Raw genomic sequence first — 20,028 nt, forward strand, 5'->3', positions numbered from 1 at the left:
AGGATGGTCTCGATCTCCTGACCTCGTGATCCGCCCGTCTTGGCCTCCCAAAGTGCTGGGATTACAGGCTTGAGCCACCGCGCCCGGCCACAAACTTTTTAAATATAAATTCTGCCTCCCCCCTTTTTTCTTTTCTTGAAACTTTTTAACATAGTTCCTAGTGGGGCGGACTTACTTGTGCCGGACCCATGCTTCTTTGAGACAAAACACCATGCTCACACCACACGCACACCACAAAACAAAAAACAGATAAAAAGGGCACACACACACTTCTGCTTTTTACACCAAACCAAAATCAGAGTATCCAGAAATCCAAGCCAGGTCAAAACCAAAACCATAGTATCAAGCAATCCAAGTCAAGTCAAAAACAAAAACCAAAGTGCTGGTACAGGCACACTGTGGGTGATCAGGCCACGCTTCCACTCAAATGGAGTAGGCAGGTTCCCAAGACCAGTCCTATCAGGCGATTTAAACCAAGTCAAAACCAAAACCAAAGTGCCGATAAAGGCACGCCATGGGTGATCAGGCCACGCTTCCACTCAAACGGGGTGGGCAAGTTCCCAAGACTGGTCCTGTCAAGCAATTTAAACCAAGTCAAAACCAAAACCAAACCAAAGTACCGATAAAGGCATTCCATGGGTGATCAGGCCATGCTTTCACTCAAATGGAGTGGGCAAGTTCCAAAGACTAGTCTTACCAAGTTTTAGATGTCCGAACTCCAAGTGCCAGTTCCTTCCCGGTGTTCAGCCACTGTGTTATTCCTCCGCGGGGGTCTGCTACGCACTGCTCTGGCGAGGCGTTCCACTGGGGCAATTGCCTGCCCAGGAGCGTTCTCTGGAACGCCCTACTCAGGCTGGCTGGAGTCCCCCGCAGGGATGCTCCACAGGGCAGGCCCAAGCCGCCTAAGGGGCTGCCTTGGCTGTCCATCAGTTACCTTGCTTCCCTGTCAGGGAAAAAAGAAATGTAGCAGGACGAGCCGCAGATAAAACCTCTCAGACACCAAGTTGTAGAAGGAAGGGCTTTATTCAGCTGGGAGCGTTGGCAAGCTACTGCCTTAAAATCCAAGCTCCCCAAGTGCACAATTTCTGCCCCTTTAAGGGCGCACAACACTAAAGATTTCACATGAAAGGGTCGTGATTGAGCAATCTAGGGGATACGTGACAGGGGTTTCATGCACTGATAGTCAGAGAGAAACAGAACAGGGCAGGGAGTTTCACAATGTTCTTCTATACAATGTCTGGAATCTATGAATAACATTTGTTTCTAAGTTATTAGTTGATTTTTAACTACTAGGTTTAGGCCAGGCAGGCCCAGGCTGCCTGTCTTTGGTTTCACTTCCTTGTTTTTTCTTAAAACAGGTACTGAGTATAAAACAATATAAAACAATGTGAGAGGGTCTCTCTCCTTCCTCAATACCTTTGCTGTTCCTCATCAGTCAGCTTTCTTTGGATTGTTATTTGTTTAGAGTTGTATTTTTGTTTCTAGTGAACTAAATGAATTACTTTGTTGTTCTGTAATTGTTTGTTACCAGAATTGGTTATCAGTTGTGGTTAGGGAATTGTGTGTGTTGATGCCTCGTTGACTTTCTGAGCAGTGTTGGCCTTAAGGAAGAGGCAGGGGCCTGTGTTCTGTTTCAAGGAACTTGGTCAATGCCCTGTAGAGAGTGGGATGGGTTAAGATGCTGTAAACTGGAAATTTTTTTTAATGGTGTTCACGTCCTCATCTAAAGAAGATGATTCTAGAAGAGGCTCAGAGACAAAGGGTTACAAGTGGGATTAAAATGTAATATTAATGGATTCATGATTTATCATAAAGGCTTTTGGAGAGCAGCTACCCAGTGGAGAAAATTGTTGTGCTTTGGCTTGAAATATGACATAAGCATGTACTTTTATCTTATTTTGACTATCAAAGTAGATTATTAATCAGTTGTTATCCTGTTGTTAGGGCTGGAGACTATTATAAGAAAAGAAATTTAACATATTACATCTGTGACATTTTCAAACATTTAAAAAATAAACTTTAGTGTTCTTAAAAGAACCAAAACAAAACAGAAAACAGCAGAGGCACAAGGAAGCTTTTAGAGGTGGTAGATACGTTTGTTACTTTGATTATGGCAATGGCTTCATGGGTGTATGCGTATGTGCAACTCAATCAAATTGTATACATTAAATATGTGCAGTTTTTTTATATCTGTTCTACCTGAGTAACGTCGTTTCAAAAAGAGAATAAAGTTGAATTAAAAAGTAACGTTAGACTTTCATGACTTTGACACTTTTGATGACTGCAGCCAGTTATTTTGTAATGTATCACTCAATTTGGGTTTGTCTGGTGTTTAATGATTAGATTCAAGTTATGCCTCTTTGGTAGAAATATCCTGGAAGTATTATACTTTCATTACATTTTATCACATAATACATGATTTTGATTTTTCTCGTTACTGGTGATGTTAACTTTGATCACTTGATTAAGATACTATCTGCATATTTCTCCACTGTAATTAATGTTTTGAAATGAAACACTTTTGTATGAGTATATGCCATTCATCCACTGAAATGGACGTTTCACTTAGCAACAGGAAGTTTTAACATTCATTAATATTTCTTGAATGAATTACTCTATTACTGTGATGGCTGCCAAATGATTTTATAATTCCATCATTACATTTTTAGTTAGCATTCTGTTATAAGGAAATGCTCTTATCTTCATTTGTTTATTCGTGTATTTATTTATATCAGTATGGGGTCCCAGATTCCAGTTTTATTCAGTGGATTTTATGCCATTGTTATAATTGAGTCACAGATAGTTCCCAGTCTGGCCAATGGCAGCCCTTCAAGCCAACTTCTTTGTCATTTGTCATCCTCTTTGAGCACTTCCCTTATTTTCTGGCACAGCAGGATGTCTACACTCATATTGTACTTGCTGAGCTCTAGCACTGGAATCAGCCATTTCTTCAAAGACCCATGGTTTGGTTTGCTTTTGTTTTGTTTTGTGGTTTTTGTTTCCCCCCGGGAAGGACTTTCACTCTTATTGGCCAGGCTGGAGTGCAGTGGCGTGATCTTGGCTCACTGCAACCTCCACCTCCTGGGTTCAAAGCGATTCTCTTGGCTCAGCCTCCCAAGTATCTGAGATTACAGGTACCCGCCACCACGCCTAGCTAATTTTTGGTATTTTTAGTAGAGACAGAGTTTCATCATGTTGGCCAGGCTGGTCTCAAACTCCTGACCTCAGGTGATCTGCCCACCTCTACCTCCCAAAGTGCTGGGATTACAGGCGTGAGCCTCCACGCCTGGCCGTGTTGTGTTGTTTTAAATTGCAGAATGAGTATTTAGAAATCAAGATTTGAATGCCAGGTGTATTGGTGCTGTGGAGCTGTTAACTGCTCCCAGGTCCTCATAGTTAGCAGAGTTATGCACATATATACACACACATTTATGTCTATGTTTATTTTTGTATTTATCTATATATATTGAAAACTGCTTACACTAATACCTCCAATTTTAGTGTAACACCATAGGTCTCATGCTAATTTTCTGTCTTTCCATATTTATAACTCCCTTTTCTGACACGAGGAACCTTGCTGTCAATATCCTTCATGTGTTTATTTATTGGATCAGAATGCCCTGTATATAAGCAATCTCCTGTCACTATTGCTGCCCTAGATGGATGCCCTTCTCCCTCTGCTCAGGCTCCAAAAGATCCCATTTAGTCCACTGACAGCGCAAAACCTTATGCCAGACCACAGCTACTGCCTCATAGATACTGTCTGTCTCACTCGGGTTCCAACCATACATGTCAGGCTGCCACCACTCCTCTGTCCATGTGGACACCCTCCTTGCCATGCTTAGGCTCCAACACCCTTTGCCAGGCTGTTGCCTCCCTTCCACTCCCTGCGCACAGATGCTTTCCTCACCCTGCTTGGGCTTCAGCAACATGCACTTTCCTTTCAAGAGGTCATCTACACCAAGGTCATGATGATACTCTACCGTGTCATCCTCTAGAAGTCTTATATTGTTTACTTCTCTCAATTATGGCAGCAAACCAGCTAAAATCAATTTTATGTATAGTTTAAGGGTAGGAATCAGTATATGTTTGGTTTTTCCTTGTGTATATCCACTGGATCCAAGCACAGTTCTTAGAAAATCACCACACTTTTCTTATACATTCATAAATCAGAAGTCAGAACCTATGGGTTTTCAAACATTCTTGGAAGGTCATGTAAGTATTGCAGTGAATATCAGTTACTATTGTTATTAATTTTGAGCTCATAATATGGAATTCAGAATTTTTTGGTAGGGTTTTGCCATGTTGGCCAGGCTGGTCTTGAACTCCTGACCTCAGGTGATCTGCCTGCCGCATCCTCCCAAAGCTCTAGGATTACAGGTATGAGCCACCATGCCTGGCCTCAATCTCACATAGTTTCCATTTTTTACTTTTTTACTTAACCATTCTGACACCTTTGGGTATTTAAAATATTCCACAATTGACCAAATAGAAAATGTTCAAAAGAATATCTTAAAACCTTAAAACACCTTATGAGAATACCTTAAAACCTTGACTTTTAAAATTTTTGCTTAGAATAGAGTTCTAGAATTACTAAGTCAAAGAGTTTAGACTTTTTTTTTTTTTCTTTTTTTTAGTAGAGATGGAGTTTTACCATGTTGGCCAAGCTGGTCTTGAACTCCTGACCTCGTGATCCGCCCACCCCGGCCTCCCAAGGTTCTGGGATTACAGGCGGTGAGCCACTGCACCCAGCCAAGTTTAAACATTTTTAAAGCTCTAGATATTTAGTGACAAATTAGTTTTCCTAAAGTTTGCATTAATTTGTATATCCAATAGCAGTGTGAGAGGACCAGTTTTCATGCATTTTTAAAAGCTTTTTTGGAATATTTTTATCGTATTTTTTTTATTGGTAAAATATGTATAACAAAACTTACTAGCCTTTTAAGTGGAATCATGCAATATTTATCCTTTTGTGTCTGGCTAATTTCACTTAATGTTTTAAAGGCTCATCCATCTTCTAGCATGATTAAGAATTTTATTCCTAGGGCCAGGTGTGGTGGCTCATGCCTGTAATCTCAGCACTTTGGGAGGCCAAGGTGGGTGGATGACAAGGTCAGGAGTTCAAGACGAGCCTGGCTAAGATGGTAAAACACCATGTCTACTAAAAATACAAAAAAAATAGCAGGGCATGGTGGCAGGTGCCTGTAATCCCAGCTACTTGGGAGGCTGAGGCAGAGAATTGCTTGAACCCGGGAGGTGGATGTTACAGTGAGCTGAGATTGCACCACTGCACTCCAGCCTGGGCAACAGAGTGAGACTCCGTCTCAAAAAAAAAAAAAAAAAAAAGATTCCTTTCTAGGGCTGAATAATATCCATCATGTGTATATTATCACATTTTGTTTATCTGTTCATCTCCTGATGGGCACTTGGTTTCTTTCCAACTTGGTTTCTTTCCACCTTTAGACTGTTGTGTATGATGCCGCACTGAACATTGGCATACAAGTGTCTGAGTCCTTGCTCTCACTTTTGGGGATGTGCCTTCCCAGTGCACATTTACCTACCCAATTGCTAGATCATATGCTGATTTTATGGTTGGTTTTTAAGAAACTGCCAAAGTTTTCCACAGAAGCTGTATGTACCGTTTTACATTTCCCACCAGCATTTTACCAGAGTTCCAGTTTCTCCACATCCTTGCCACTACTTGTTACTTTGATTTTTTTTTGTTTTGTTTTAGTTAGAAACTTCCCTTGTAGTGGTGAAGTAATCTCTCATTATAGCTTTTATTTGTATTACCCTATTGACTAATGATGTTGAGCATTTTCATGTGCTAATTGGCCACTTGTATATCTTTGCAGAAATTATTCAAGCTCTTTGCACATTTCATTAATTGGGTTGTTTTTCTTTGTGTTGTTGAGTTGTAAGAGTCTTTAAATGTTCTGGATATTAAACCCTTATCAGATTATGATTTCCAAATATTTTCTCCCATTGTGTAGGCTGTCTTTTCACTTTCTTGGTAATGCCCTTTGGTGCACAAAAGGTTTTAATTCTGATAGAGTCTAATGGTTTTTTTTTTTTTTTTTTTTTTTTGGTCACAGTATTTCTAAGACTCCATTACCAAATCCAAGGTCACAAAGATTAACCCTATGTTCTCTCATAAGAGTTTTATGTTTTCAAATCTCATATTTAGGTTGTTAATCTATTTTGAGTTAATTTTTATATATAATGTGAGATGGGGGTCTGTAGACCTTCGTCTTTTGCATGTGGATATCTCAGCACCATTGTTGAAGAGATGCCATACATTTTAAATAAATCTTAATTTTACTAATTTGATAGGCAAAAAAATTTGCGATTTTATTTTGTATTTATGAATAAAGATAAACCTTGTTTTTAGTCTGACAATTTGTTCTTCCTGTTTTAAGGCCTATGAAGGCAAGCTGTCCTCATCTACTTGACTTTAGTGTTTTCCTTACATATATAAGGTGTTTTATTTATATAGCCAACGGGTCTTATACAAAACAACTGTCCTGTGTTCCAGTTTCATCCTTTGAGAAATAACTTAAGCCAGATAAACAGTAAACTTCTTAGTTTAATTTATACCAGGGTTCTGTCTACATTGTTTTTTCATTGTTGCCGGATATGTCTGGCATATAATAGACAATCAATGTTAGTTGAATTAGTTACGGGCATGTTGAGGCAGGTGATTACGGTTCTTGATAATAGAAGTTAGTGTCATGGATTTGTAAACTCTCTTGTCTGCCTGATTGGGCTAATAAAATTACTTTTAGTTTTCTGAATGCATAGAGGAAAGCAGTCAAATGTATTCTGAGTACTAGAAAAAATATTTTGTAGTCTGTCTATGAAGCAATTGTCTTATTTCCCAGAGAAGGAAGGAATATTGTAAGTGATAATGTTTATTATTATCATTTAAACATCTAAAGAGTAGTCACTCATTTTAATTACAGAATCATTAAAATTATTGGGGGTGTAACTGTTTCTAAAACAATTTCTAAAGGGTATTTTCTCATTATTTATATTAGTGTAATGTATTAATATTTTACCTGTTGCATAGTTATTTCTGAAAACTATAATTTATCTTTATGGCACAGCTTTTTGTTATGTGTTTCCCTTTTATTTTGGTGTTTTTCCTGATTTTTTGTCATTGATGATTTTTAGCCAACAGAAGCTGTTCTTCCCTCTCCTCCCACTGTCCCTGTGATCCCTGTCCTGCCAGTCCCTGCTGAGAATACTGTCATCCTACCCACCATACCACAGGTTTTTATTAGTTTCTTTTTTCTTTATAAAAATTTCATTTGCTTTTAATGTTTCATTTGTGTTCTTTTTTAAAACTGTTTGAGCTGTGTTTTGTAATTTGGTAATTTACTTTGGGCTTCAATTAGTAGTTTTAGGGACTTAAACATTTCAAATTTAATATAAATGGAGTCAAGATTTGCCATTTTATTAGGTTGTGTGTGAAATGGAACACATTGTGAACTTCGTAATATTGAACCTTAGATTTGTTTTCATGCCTTTGTACTTATGAATCTGCTTAAAACAGTTTTTAAACATTTTTACTTTAGAAAACTTTATTCTTCTAAAGCTGGTAAAAATCATTGTACTCCTGATTTTATACCAGATGTATCATTTTATTTAGCACATTGTTTCCTATTATATATTTATCTTTGGAAATACTCGTTCTCATGTTATCTGATTAGATAAGACACTTCACATTTATTAGGTAAAAATAATAGCCAATATATCTGGATTATTTGGGAATGCTCTGTGCTATCTTCACAACTTTTATGTAAATCTATTGTAAAATTTTACTTGTAAAAAATTATATGTAACAGTTTAAAAAATAATAATAGCCAAATATGAGAGAATCTAATCATTTTTAGTTTTTCAAAGACTTACTATTTCCAAGGGGTGACTCGAGACATTAACTGCCCTTCCAACAGTTATGCAAAGTCAAAATAATGGTAGTATTACTAAGAATAATAATAAAGATCTTTGGTGTGAAAGATCACGATCTCATTTAAAGTGTAAATAAAGGAACCCATAGATTGTTTTTGCCAATTATTGATCTGTAGCATAAAATCTGGGTAAACATATTATGTTTGCTGTGTAAACAGTTTCAAAATCAGCTCCATTGGGGGAAAAAAGATATCAACTGTGATTATTCACATCTCAGTGCCCTTCCCCTCTCCTAAAAAGTGAAGTCAGTAAGAACATCCACACACCCGAGGATTCTAGGGGAAATTACAATGTTACAATGACTTCAGCCTTACTATAATAAGACTGAATTGTAATCATTGTAATAATATTAGTACTATATAATTTTTGATTATGAAAATAATTAAAAATTAACTCATAAAACCAACAATGGATAGAGGAATCCAAATGGATATTCTCTCTATATTGCAGGAAAAAATTGAATTTATAAATAAAATATAATTCTGAGCAAGCAGTTTGAGGGTTATTATAACATCGTAATAATGTAACATCTTTCCAAATACACAGAGTTGATTAGTACAGTGTTTTGTTTTTTTTTTTTTTAAGTAGAATTGAAAGTTTATTTTACTCTTCTCACTTCAGTCAATTTTTTGGCATTAAAATAATTTTCTGGAATCCTTTGAGAATTTGTACCAGTCTCTTTATATTCATTTGGGAGCCTGTCTTTTCCTATTCAGAATTCTCTCATTTATTTACTCCAGGCATCCCTAACTTAACATCACACTACATTTGAAAATTGTTGAGATCTTGCATAGTCTTATAAAAATACAGGTTTTGAAGTCAGAATGACCTGGGGTTGGAATTCCAGTCCTACCACTTAACCTATGTAACTACACACTTTACTTAACCACAGTGAACTTCCATTTACTCATCTGTAACACTGAAGATAGACAGGAGTACTAACTTGAGGTGTTTTACAGTGGTTGAGAGGATACTTAATGCGTATCAAGTACTGCCACATAATCTTGGCTGTTCATATTTTTAGTATTATCTCGTATTTCTCTGAGAAAGGAAACTAAGGAACAAGTTTTGTTTTGTTTTGTTTGTTTGTTTGTTTGTTTAAATGAGGATATTTGAGGAGGATACACACAAAAAAGACCTATTTATTCTGCATAGCTTCACTTTAGGTTTTAAATATGCTACAGAAGTTCATGAAAGAGAGTTTTACCATTTTTGTTGTGTTATGTGAGAAGCCAATGAGTGGACCTCATTTTCCAGAATAAGTGTGTTCCTAATTAGTCAAGTACCTTATAAAATTAAAATAACGGACTAAAATGTCTGTCCCTAAGTAAAATTTAAAATCCATGCTAACATATAACCCAATTTCAACATATTAAGTGAATATGTATTCTTGAAAGATCCACTACTTTACATTTAGATGCATTAGTATGTATTAGAAATAAAAGCAGAAGAGAAGATTTAGAGTCTAGTCCGTCTTTGTCACTCAGACAGGTTACCCTGTCTGAGTCTTCTCCTCCTTCATCTGTTAAAATGGGGGCAGCGCAACCTGACTCCTTTAAAATGGGTTTGAGAGTCAGGCAAATTAGAAAGATACATAGATAATAACTTGTTAAAAAGTATATAGTCTTTCATTGTAGAACACTTTTACACTTTTCAGAGTACTTGCATATTGATCATATTGTTTGTACTTTATGAAAGCCCTCTACAAATCAGAATTACACTTATCATACAGAGTGGCACAGAAAGATAATATTCAGTGGCTGCTTAATATTGCAGAAAGAGCATGAGCTTTATAGTATAGTCATACCTGACTCCACCACTTCCTAGCTTCACCTGTTTCTACATGTGTGATGGTGTAGAAATTACTCAACTTCTAAGAACCTCAGTTTCTCCACATAGAAACTGAGTACAGAGTAGGTAACAGTTACTGGTTCTTCTTACTGGGAGTGTAAACACATAATCTCTGTGATTCCAGCCTATTAAATCCAGAGGCTTATTTGCACCCTAGAGTAAATACTCTGTTTTAAAACTAGATGTTTTGAACCTTTATTTCTATCAGTTCTGAAAAGTTATCTTGTAATTAAAATATTGTTGAAAATGCTTTAGAGCTAATTTTTTGTGCATGGTCTTTTTTGATATTTGAATATGTGCTTTGAAGATGAATAGAACATTCTCTGTCCTCTAGGAGCCTACTAGGTGTTTGTGCAAGCGACAAGTTTAACAAATAGCTCCCACATAATGTGAGAGTAATTACATTAGAGGTATGTCCAGAACAGAGCATCATATTGCCTCTGGACCTTTTTTTGTTTTTGAAATGCAGTTTCGCTCTTGTTGCCCAGGCTGGCGTGCAATGGCGCGATCTTGGCTCACCACAACCTCCACCTCCCTGGTTCAAGTGATTCTCCTGCCTCAGCCTCCCGAGTAGCTGGGATTACAGGCATGCGCCACCATGCCCCGCTTTTTTTTTTTTTTTTTTTAGTAGAGACAAGGTTTCTCCATGTTGGTTAGGCTGGTCTTGAACTCCTGACCTCAGGTAATCCACCCGTCTCAGCCTCCCAAAGTGCTGGAATTACAGGTGTGCGCCACCGCGCCCAGCCGGTTGTAGCATTTTAAATTTCCACTGAAGTGCACAAGGATTCCAGTTTCTCCACATCCTCACCAACACTTTTTATTTTGTTTTCTTAATAGTAGCCAGGCTAATGGGTGTGAGGTGACATCTCGTAGTTTTGATTTGCGTTTCTGTAATGATTAGTGACACATCTTTTCATGTGCTTATTGTCCATTTGTATGTCTTCTTTGAGAAAATGTCTGTATGAGTTCCTTGACCATTTTTTAATTAGGGTGTTTGGTATTATTGTTGGAGTTTAGGAGTTCTTTGTGCATTCTGGGTCTCCCGTCTTGTCAGAGATATGACTTACCTATTTTTTCTTTTTTGCCTGTACCTTTGTGTCATATCCAAGAAATCACTGTCAGTTCCATTGTCTCACTTTTAGCCTGTATTTTCTTCTAACAGTTTTATAGTTTTAGGTTTTACATTTAGATCATGATCCGTTTTAGGTTGATTATTGTATATGGCATTTATTTCTGGATTCTGCTTTATTCTCTTCTATATGTCTGTCTGCACACCAGTACCAGACTGTTTCTATTACTGTAACTTTGTAGTAAGTTTTGGAATCAGGAAGTGTTAGCCTGCCACCTTTGTTTTTCTTTTTCATTATCATTTTGACTTTCAGGGTACCGTGAAATTCTATGTGACTTTTAGGATGGGTTATTCTGTTTCTTTAAAAACCCTACTGGAATTTTGATAGGAATTGCATTAAGTCTGTTGATTGCTTTGGGTAATATTGACATTTTTGCAATAATAAATCTTCCAATCTGTAACCATAGATCCCTTCCCATTTATTTATGTCTTCTTAATTTCTTTCATAAATGTTTTATAGTTTTCATTTTACAAGTTTTTTACCTTCTTGATGAAGTTAATTCTTTTTTTTTTTTTTTTTTTTTTTTTTAGCGTTTAGGAGGCTCAGTGTTCTGAAAATTTGTACTTTTTGATGCTGTGATAAACAGAATTGTTTTCTTAATTTCCATTTTAGATTGTTCAATGTTAGAAGAAATACAACTGATTTTTGGGTATTGACTTCGTATCCTGCTACTTTGCTTAATTGGTTTAATTATTAACAGTTTTTGTGTAAAATCTTTCAGGGTGTTTTACGTATAAGATCATATCATTTGTGAACAAGTAATTTTGCTTCTTCCTTTCTAATTGGGATGTCTTTTATTTCTTTTTCTTGCCTAATTGCTTTGACTACAACTTCAACTATTTAGCTAGTGGTCACGTTGAGTACAAGTGGTGAAAGCAGACATACTTGCCCTCTTTCTCTTCTTAGAGGAAAAGCTTTCAGTCTTTCAGCACTGAGTATGATGTTCACTGTGAGGTTTTGTATATGGTTTTTCTTAGGTTGACATAGTTTCCTTCTATTCCCGTGTGCACTTGAGAAGAATGTGTGTTCTGTTGTTAGAGTTCTGTGTCTCCTTGGTATATTGTGTTTGTTCATCTCCTCTATTTCCTTACTTATCATATGTCTGGTTGTTCTGCCCATTATGGAGAATGTGGTATTGAAGTCTCCAGCTATTATTGTAGAACCATTTCCTTCTTCAATTCTGTTTCATTTTTGCTACTTACATTTTGATGGCCTGCTATTAGGTGCGTTAATTTTTGTAATTGTTACATATTCCTATATTGAACCTTTTATTAATATATAATACCTTTGTTGTCTCATAACCTTTTTTTGGATTTAAAGTCTATTTTGTCTTTTATGAGTACAGCCACTCCTGCTCTCCTTTGGTTACTATTTGCATGGAATATCCCTTTCTATACTTCACTTTCAGCATATTTGTGTCTGGATTTACAGTGAGTCTCTTGTATACAGCTTGTAGTTGCAACATTTTAAAAATTTTATTCTGCCAATTTCTGTCTTTTGATTGAAGAGTTTATTTACATTTAAAGTAATTATTGGTAAGGAAGGACTTACTTTTGTCATTTTGCTGTTTGTTTTCTTTATATATATGCCTTGTAGCTTTTTGTTCCTCATTTCCTGCATTACTGTCTTCTTTGGTCTTTGATTAATTTTTTGTAGTGAAACATTTAACTTTCTCATTTCCTTTGAGTCTGTTCTTTAGTTATATTTTATGTGGTTACCAAGGGGATTACATTTGACATCCTAGACACTTCTAATCTCAATTTATACAAGCTTAACTGCAATAATATACAAAACCTCTGCCCCTTTAACTGCTCTGTCCCAACCCCTTTCGATTGTTGATGTCACAAAATTACATCTTCATATAGTGTATGCCCAAAACCAGAAACTAATAATTTTTAATGCATTAGTGTCTTAAATTATGTACGAGACAAAATACGAAGTTACAAAGTTACAATGTTAGCTTTTAAACTAGTAATTGATTTTCGTTATTTACTAATATTGACTTTATTTATTAATATTAGGCTTATTTATTTCTAGGCAGGGTCTCATTCTGTAGCCCAGGCTGGAGTGCGGTGGTGCCATCACAGCTCACTGCAGCCTCAACCTCTTAGGCCCAATCAGTTCTCGCGCCTCAGCCTCCTGAATAGCCATGACTGCAGGCATGTTCCCACCACACCTGGTTAATTTTTGTTGTTGCTGCTGTTCTGTTCTGTTTTGTTTGTAGAGATGGGGTTTCACCATGTTCCACAGGCTGGTCTTGAACTCCTGGGCTCAAGCCATCTCTGCCTGCCTCGGCCACCTAAATTGCTGGGATTACAGGTGTGAGCCACCATGCCTGGCTAGGCTAGGTTTTTTTAAAAAAAAATTTGGAAATGTAATATAGTCTCTTCAATCATGTGGAAAACCAAAAGTGAATATACACAACCATTGTTACAACACTGCTAACTAGTGTTTATTATTACCTATGTATTTGCCTTTATTGAGATCTTTATTTCTTCATGTGGCTTTGAGTTACTGTCTAGTTTTCTTTCATTTCAGCCTGAACTGCTACCTTTAGCACATCTTTCAGGGCAGTTCTAGTGATAACAAACTCCCTCAGCATTTGTTCATCAGGGAACGTCTTAATTTTCCCCTTACTTTTGAGGGACTGTCTTGCTGGATACAACAGGTTTGGTTTCTTTTTCCTCTTATTTTAGCATTGTTTCCACCCACTGCCTTATGACCTCCAGAGTGTCTGACGCGAAGTCTGCTGATACTCTCATTGAGGATTTGTTGTATGTGACAAGTCACTTCTCTTGTTGCTTTCAAAAGTCTCCCTTTGTTTTTGTCCTTTGACAGTTCTAGTATAATGTGCCTCAGTGTGAGTCTGATTTCATTACTTGTTTATTGAGCTTCTTGGATGTTTATATTCGTGTTTTTCATGAAATCTGAGAAGTTTTGGCTATTACTTCTTCAAATATTTTTTTCTACTCTTTTATCTCTCATTTCTCATGCAACTCCCACAATGCATTAGTTGGTCTGCTTGATGATGTCTCATGGGTCCCTTAGGTTCTGTTCACTTTTCTTTAATCTTTTTTATTTCTGTTCTTCAGGTGCAATACTTTCCATTGTCCTGTCTTCATGTTCACTCATTTTTTTTAGCTACTTAGATATGCTTTTGAATCCCTCCACTGAATTTTCAGTTATTGTACTTCTCAGTTCCTGAATTTTATATATTTTTATTTCTCCTTATTGGTATTTCCATTTTGTTCATACAGCATTTTCTTGCTTTCGTTCACATCTTTTAGTTCTTTAAAAAAGTCTTTGTCTAGTAGATTTGCTGTCAGGTTTTGGGGGTTTGTTTGTTTGTTTGTTTGTTTGTTTGTTTGTGTTTTGATGGAGTCTTGCTCTGTTGCACAGGCTGGAGTACAGTGGTGTGGTCTTGGCTCACTGCAACCTCCGCCTCCTGGGTTCAAGTGATTCTCCTACCTCAGCCTCCCAAGTGGCTGTGATTACAGGCGCCCGCCAGCACACCCTGCTAATTTTTTGTATTTTTAGTAGAGACAGGGTTTCACTGTGTTGGCCAGGCTGGTCTCAAACTCCTGACTTCGTGATTTGCCCGCCTCAGCCTCCCAAAGTGCTGGGATTACAGGCGTAAGCCACCACACCTGGCCTTATGTTTTTTTAAGGGACAGTTTCTGTTGATTTGTATTTCTTTTTTGAATAAGCCATTTATTCTTGTTTATTTGTATGCCTTGGAATTTCTTTTTCCCATGAAAACAGCACACTTGAATTTAATAATTTGATGACTCTGAAAATCAGATTCTCCTTCTTCTCTGGCATTTTCTTTTTTTGTGGTTACTGTTTTTGTGATTGTTTTAGGCTGTCAAAGATCAGCCTCAGGTGTAAACGTAGGGTCTTCTTAGATGTTTTCTGAGCCTATCCTTCCCCTGGGCATGCACAGTGACTTTCTAATTTCCTCTATATATGTGGTTGGTTTTTAATGTCCTAGTCTTCAATGTCTGGCTGTCAAAAGGGGAAAAAGAAAATTGAATTGGTGTGTAGGAAGGGGAGGCTCCAGCTCTTTAAATCTCCTGGAAATCAGTTCAGCCTGGGAGGTTTGGGTGGGGTTTGCAACAGTGAGGAGGAGGTGAAACAGCAGTATCCATAGCCTGTTTGCACCTTTGTGATGAGAAGCAGCAGTTAGAGCACAGATCTCCAATATTTGGAGAACGTAATTTTCTTTGCCCACCGTGACTTGTGCAAGCATCACACAGTTGACTGAGGGATAGAGTGTGGGTAGCTGCTCCTGTGCTAAACCTGCATGCAGGTGACTGAAATTAACTACAGTTTACTGTCCAAGCCTTCACCTGGAAGTTGCAAGCCTTCAGTAGACTCCAGGTTCCAAAATATTTACATCAGACAGATGCTGCCACTGAAATTGTTTTCAAGGTGGAGAAACAGATTTGTGGTGCTTCCTACTCTACCATCTTTCCAGAATCCACCGCATTTGTTTTTACAGTCATTTTAACCTGCAGTGATCACCTCAGTCATAGCATTTAACTTTGAATGCAGTGTGTCTCAAATTAGGATCTAAGAGGTATTCTCTGGGGTTTGTGAGTTCTGCATTGGAAAAGCACTTGTAAAGCACTTGTTTATAATTGAGTATAGGAGGAAGAAACATTAGACAAATAACATAATGAAACTTTGATTAGTGCTGAGAAGGCAAAATACAGTGCACACTGTAAAAGTGCATTTTCTAAACTATTTTGACCTATTTTAAAATAATTAGATCTTAGAATTTAACACAATTTTTAAAAATGTAATATTGCCCTCTGAAACTTTGTAAGGTTGCTTCAGTCTGTTACAGCAGCAAACACTACAAGATCCTTTGTTAATGAAATAGAATGGTAAAATTTGGGTGAGCCATGTGCTCAGCCAATAAACTTGACTTAAAAAATCCTACCCTGGGCGACAGAGCAAGACTCAGTCTCAAAAAAAAAAAGACTTTGGGATCCTTAACCAAGACAGCGGGTAGTAGAACAGGTAACGTGGAAAATCAGACAACTACAACTAAAAGACTTGGAAAGAGTCTACGTGAAATTATTTCAAATGAAGAAAAACCCTTCATTGCACCTTGGTTCAAGTGACCCTGTAATCTCAGACCTGGTTCTAGGTCTCTCTGTACCTCCCTCTACCACTCAGTGACATTTGAGTGTAGGTAAATCACAATTATTATTGAAATTCATTTTCTCCATCTGTGAAAAGATAGCAACACCTGTCTTTACCCAGGGGAACTGTGTGAGGCTCTAGAGAAGTAATATAAAAGAAAATATGTTGCAAACCATAGGAAGCTATAGAAATGCTTAGTCTATTACTAAAATTTATATACCATTGTGTATATTTCCAACTTGGACAACAGTGAAGATTGGGGGTAGAGGCAGTAAAAAGGCAAGGATATTCCAGAAGGCGGAACTAAAAAGTTCCTAAATAATTTGACCCAAGCATCAGTAATAAGGCTTAAGAAACATAATTTTGCTCACCCCGAACTCCTGATTTCAAGTGATCCACCAGCCTCGGCCTCCCAAAGTGCTAGGGTTACAGGCGTGAGCCGCTGCGCTTGGCCCGAATGCCAGCATCTTAATAGCAACACTGACCCAGATTATTTCACAACTACTTTAGCTATTAACTGCTTTAAAACTGAGTACTTAGCTCAAAGTGATTTTTTGGTTTACTTTTTATTATGCAAACTTTCAAAAATACTCAAATGTAGAAATAATAGTACGATTAACTCTATGTATACCCATCACCAGCTACAGCAATCAACTCGTGTACTTCTATTTGATCCATAACCCCTCCTACTCCCAGCCTTCCATTGTTTTATTTTGAAGTAAATAAAACATCTTATGTCATTTTGTTTATGTGTATTTCAATATTAGCAATACTTTCTAAATGAATAGAATCAAAAGGTAACTTCTATACAGTGATGATGATTTGGTACTGATAAGCAGCTAACATTATAATAATTATGGTATAAATCAGATTTTGATAAAAACCAACTTTCTCCACTGCATGTTTGGTAAAAAAAATCGGCCGAGGGACCAAAAGACTTTCTTGCCATAGTGTTTTAAAAATGTGATTTCTTTTGTAACTTTAAATATCCTATTCTTTCTTGCCCTCTTCTTCTGTAATTGCTTAAGCAGAATAAAGTGAAGTTGTATTAATTTTTTTAGCAAAGTAAAATATTATGTTTGAGTATTCTCAATTATGCCATTGGGAAATAAGTAATTTGAAATATTCATAAAATCTCAAATGTCTGTAAGTTGAGTAACTTTGCTTAAATAGCAATTTTGTAAGTACAATTTTTATTTGTTAAATGGACTTTCACTGAATTATTCAAAGGTAGACTGTTAATCAATGGTGGGACTAAACATGAAGTATTATATTTAATTTTATGTTTATATATAATGAAGTATTAGCTACTCATTTTTAACTTAACTGCTTGATATAGCCCAAATGCATACCGTATAATTCTTTAACCATGAAACTAGGTTGTCTAAGCATTTTATCATATCATTTAGCTATAGCACTGTGCCGAAAATAATGTTATTTGAACTTTGAATATTCACCATTATTAAAAGCCTATATATTTGGAAGAAAGTGTTATTTTGTGTTATAATGTTCTTTTATACAGCTTTTATGTATAATTCTTTAGTTAATTAAGTAGAACTATTAATGTTTATAAGCATATCTTCTAAAGTTTGTTTAAATGATAGTCATCTTTTTTATTCTCTGAAACTGTTATTTGACTTGATACTTTTATAACTAAATATGCAGAAGAAAGAAATTTGAGGGGAATTACATCAGTTTTTTAATATATTTTTCATTTGGTATTAATTGCATTTTATTCTTTAGTTTCATATACATCATAATTTCTAACCTAACCAGAAAACCAAGACTTTTTTCAATCCAAACTTAACTAGGTGTGTGTTATTCTGCTTATTTTTCTTGCCGTAATAGATCACTGTTAATTCTGTGAGTGGTCTAGGATAACAGTGGAAAGCTATCATTGCAGCTGAAAGTAGTCAGGGGTTTTTACATTAAGAGTGTATTTTTAGTTTTCTAGAAGTTTACAATTAATTTCTGTGATAGACTTATTTTTTTTTCCCCCTGTATAAAAACAGTTCACTGTGGGAAGAATTTTTTCCTGAGTGATGAAATGATTGAAATCTTTATGGTATCCTTGGGAATAGAAAACAATGATTTCTGAGCAACCTAGGAAGAGTTGTTGGTTACATTAAAGAATATTCATGGATTTTATGAGAAGGCTATGGTGATCTTTGTAAAACTTAAGAAAATCATGACTGTTTTAGCAGAAATAACAATTTATTTCTTAAAAGCAAATCTATTTTAACTGCTTATACATAATTTTTTCTGTTTGGGGCTGGAAAAAGGATTTATTATTTAACATAAAAAGCTCATATAAGATTATAACTTAAGAAATAGCAAGTCTTTCATGTGCCTCTAACATTGTGAACATTAACGTGTAATGTTTTTGTTTTCTTGTTAAACTAACACGTTTACAATTTTTTTTTAAGGCAAATCCTCCTCCAGTCCTGGTCAACACAGATAGCTTGGAAACACCAACTTATGTAAGTTCCGTTTCCTCCCCACGTTTAAGTAATTCTGCCTTTCCTGTTCAGTTTTTCATACAAATACGAAGACCATGGAATTTTCTCTAATACATTTCTCTTAAGATGTCCTGTCACTATAATCTATAGCTGTAATAGCTACAGTAAATGAAATAATATGTCTTCCTTTGGTTTTTTTTTTTTTGCTTATGTAAAGTAGAAATTTTTAAATAGAAATTTATAGTTTAATTTTGAAATTACGATGGCTAACTTTCACAAAAGGTTGTCTCTAACCATTGGTCACTTACACAGCGCCATATATTTAAATCATTTTAGAAGTCTAATTGAATGACTGGATTTTTAGTAACCAGGTTTTTTTGTGCATTCGGATATACTAAAATAATTAGTTATAACTTTGTCATTTTAAATTGATCAGGGACGAAAGCCCACTTGTTGTGTAATTTTATTATATGAAAGGTCCAGAATAGATAAATCCATACCTACAGAAAGTAGATTAGCAGCTGCCAGGTGGTGGGTGTAGGCAGAATGGGGAGTGACTGCTAATAGGTCCAGGGTTTGTTTATGGGGCAGGAAGGGTGTTCTGGAAGTAGAGAGTAATGATGATGGCACAACTCCGTGAATAAACTAGAAACTACTGAATTGCATACCTTAAAAAGGTAGATCTTATGGTATGTGACTATCTCAACATAATTTGTTAAGGTGAAAAAGTAGAAAAAGGTGAGTAATAACATAAATGCAAATTAAAACAGTTAATACATTTTAAACATTATGTTACCAAAGGATCAAAAAGTTTATCAGTACATTCTGCTGGTGACAGTATGGGGTAAAAATATACTGATACATTTTTGTTGAAGTATAAGTGGATAAAACTTTAGAAAATGCAATTTCATGATAATGATTGAGTCTAAAAATCAATGCTTTTTAAAATATTTTTTCTTTTGTAACTTTTTGTATCGTACCTGAGAAGCCATTACATAATCCAACATCACAAAGACTTATACTTGAGTTTTCTTCTAAGAGTTTTATGGTTTTGCTTTTACATTTTGGTCTTTGATTCATTTTGAGTTGATTTTTGTAATGTGAAGTAGAAGTCCAACTTCATTCTGTTGTGTGTGGATAGCATCACTGTTGAAGACTCTTCTTTCCACTCGAATGGCCTTGGCAACCATATAGAGAATAAGTTAACTGTAAACATACGGGTGTATTTCTGTAATTCCTTTCAATAATGTTTTGCAGTTTTCTGTATACAAGTCTTGGAGTTCTTTTGTTAAATTTATTTGTAAGTATTCTCTCGCTCCTCTCCTTTTTTTTTTTTTTTAAAGATAGAATTTCACTCTGTCACCCAGGCTGGAGTGTGTTGGGACAATCTCAGCTCACTGCAGCCTCCACCTTCCAGGCTCAAGATGATCCTCCCACCTCAGCCTCCCAAGTAGTTGGGAACACAG

General features: G+C 36.1%; 1 protein-coding gene across 8 annotated transcripts in view; it reads left to right on the forward strand.

Annotated features, from left to right (window-relative positions):
* DLG1 (discs, large homolog 1 (Drosophila)) overlaps positions 1-20,028 on the forward strand; it is a 292,696-nt gene that overhangs the window by 154,247 nt on the left and 118,421 nt on the right. For 5 of the 8 annotated variants that reach the window (XM_011988972.1, XM_011988970.1, XM_011988973.1 and 2 more), the window contains 2 exons: positions 7,174-7,272; positions 18,530-18,583. In XM_011988972.1, coding sequence (XP_011844362.1) covers positions 7,174-7,272; positions 18,530-18,583 — 153 coding nt within the window. The remainder of the gene's footprint in view (positions 1-7,173; positions 7,273-18,529; positions 18,584-20,028) is intronic. The other 3 variants (XM_011988974.1, XM_011988976.1, XM_011988977.1) reach the window with 1 other exon arrangement.

The sequence above is a fragment of the Mandrillus leucophaeus genome, unplaced genomic scaffold (genome assembly GCF_000951045.1).
Source record: "Mandrillus leucophaeus isolate KB7577 unplaced genomic scaffold, Mleu.le_1.0 Scaffold342, whole genome shotgun sequence".
NCBI lineage: Eukaryota > Metazoa > Chordata > Mammalia > Primates > Cercopithecidae > Mandrillus > Mandrillus leucophaeus.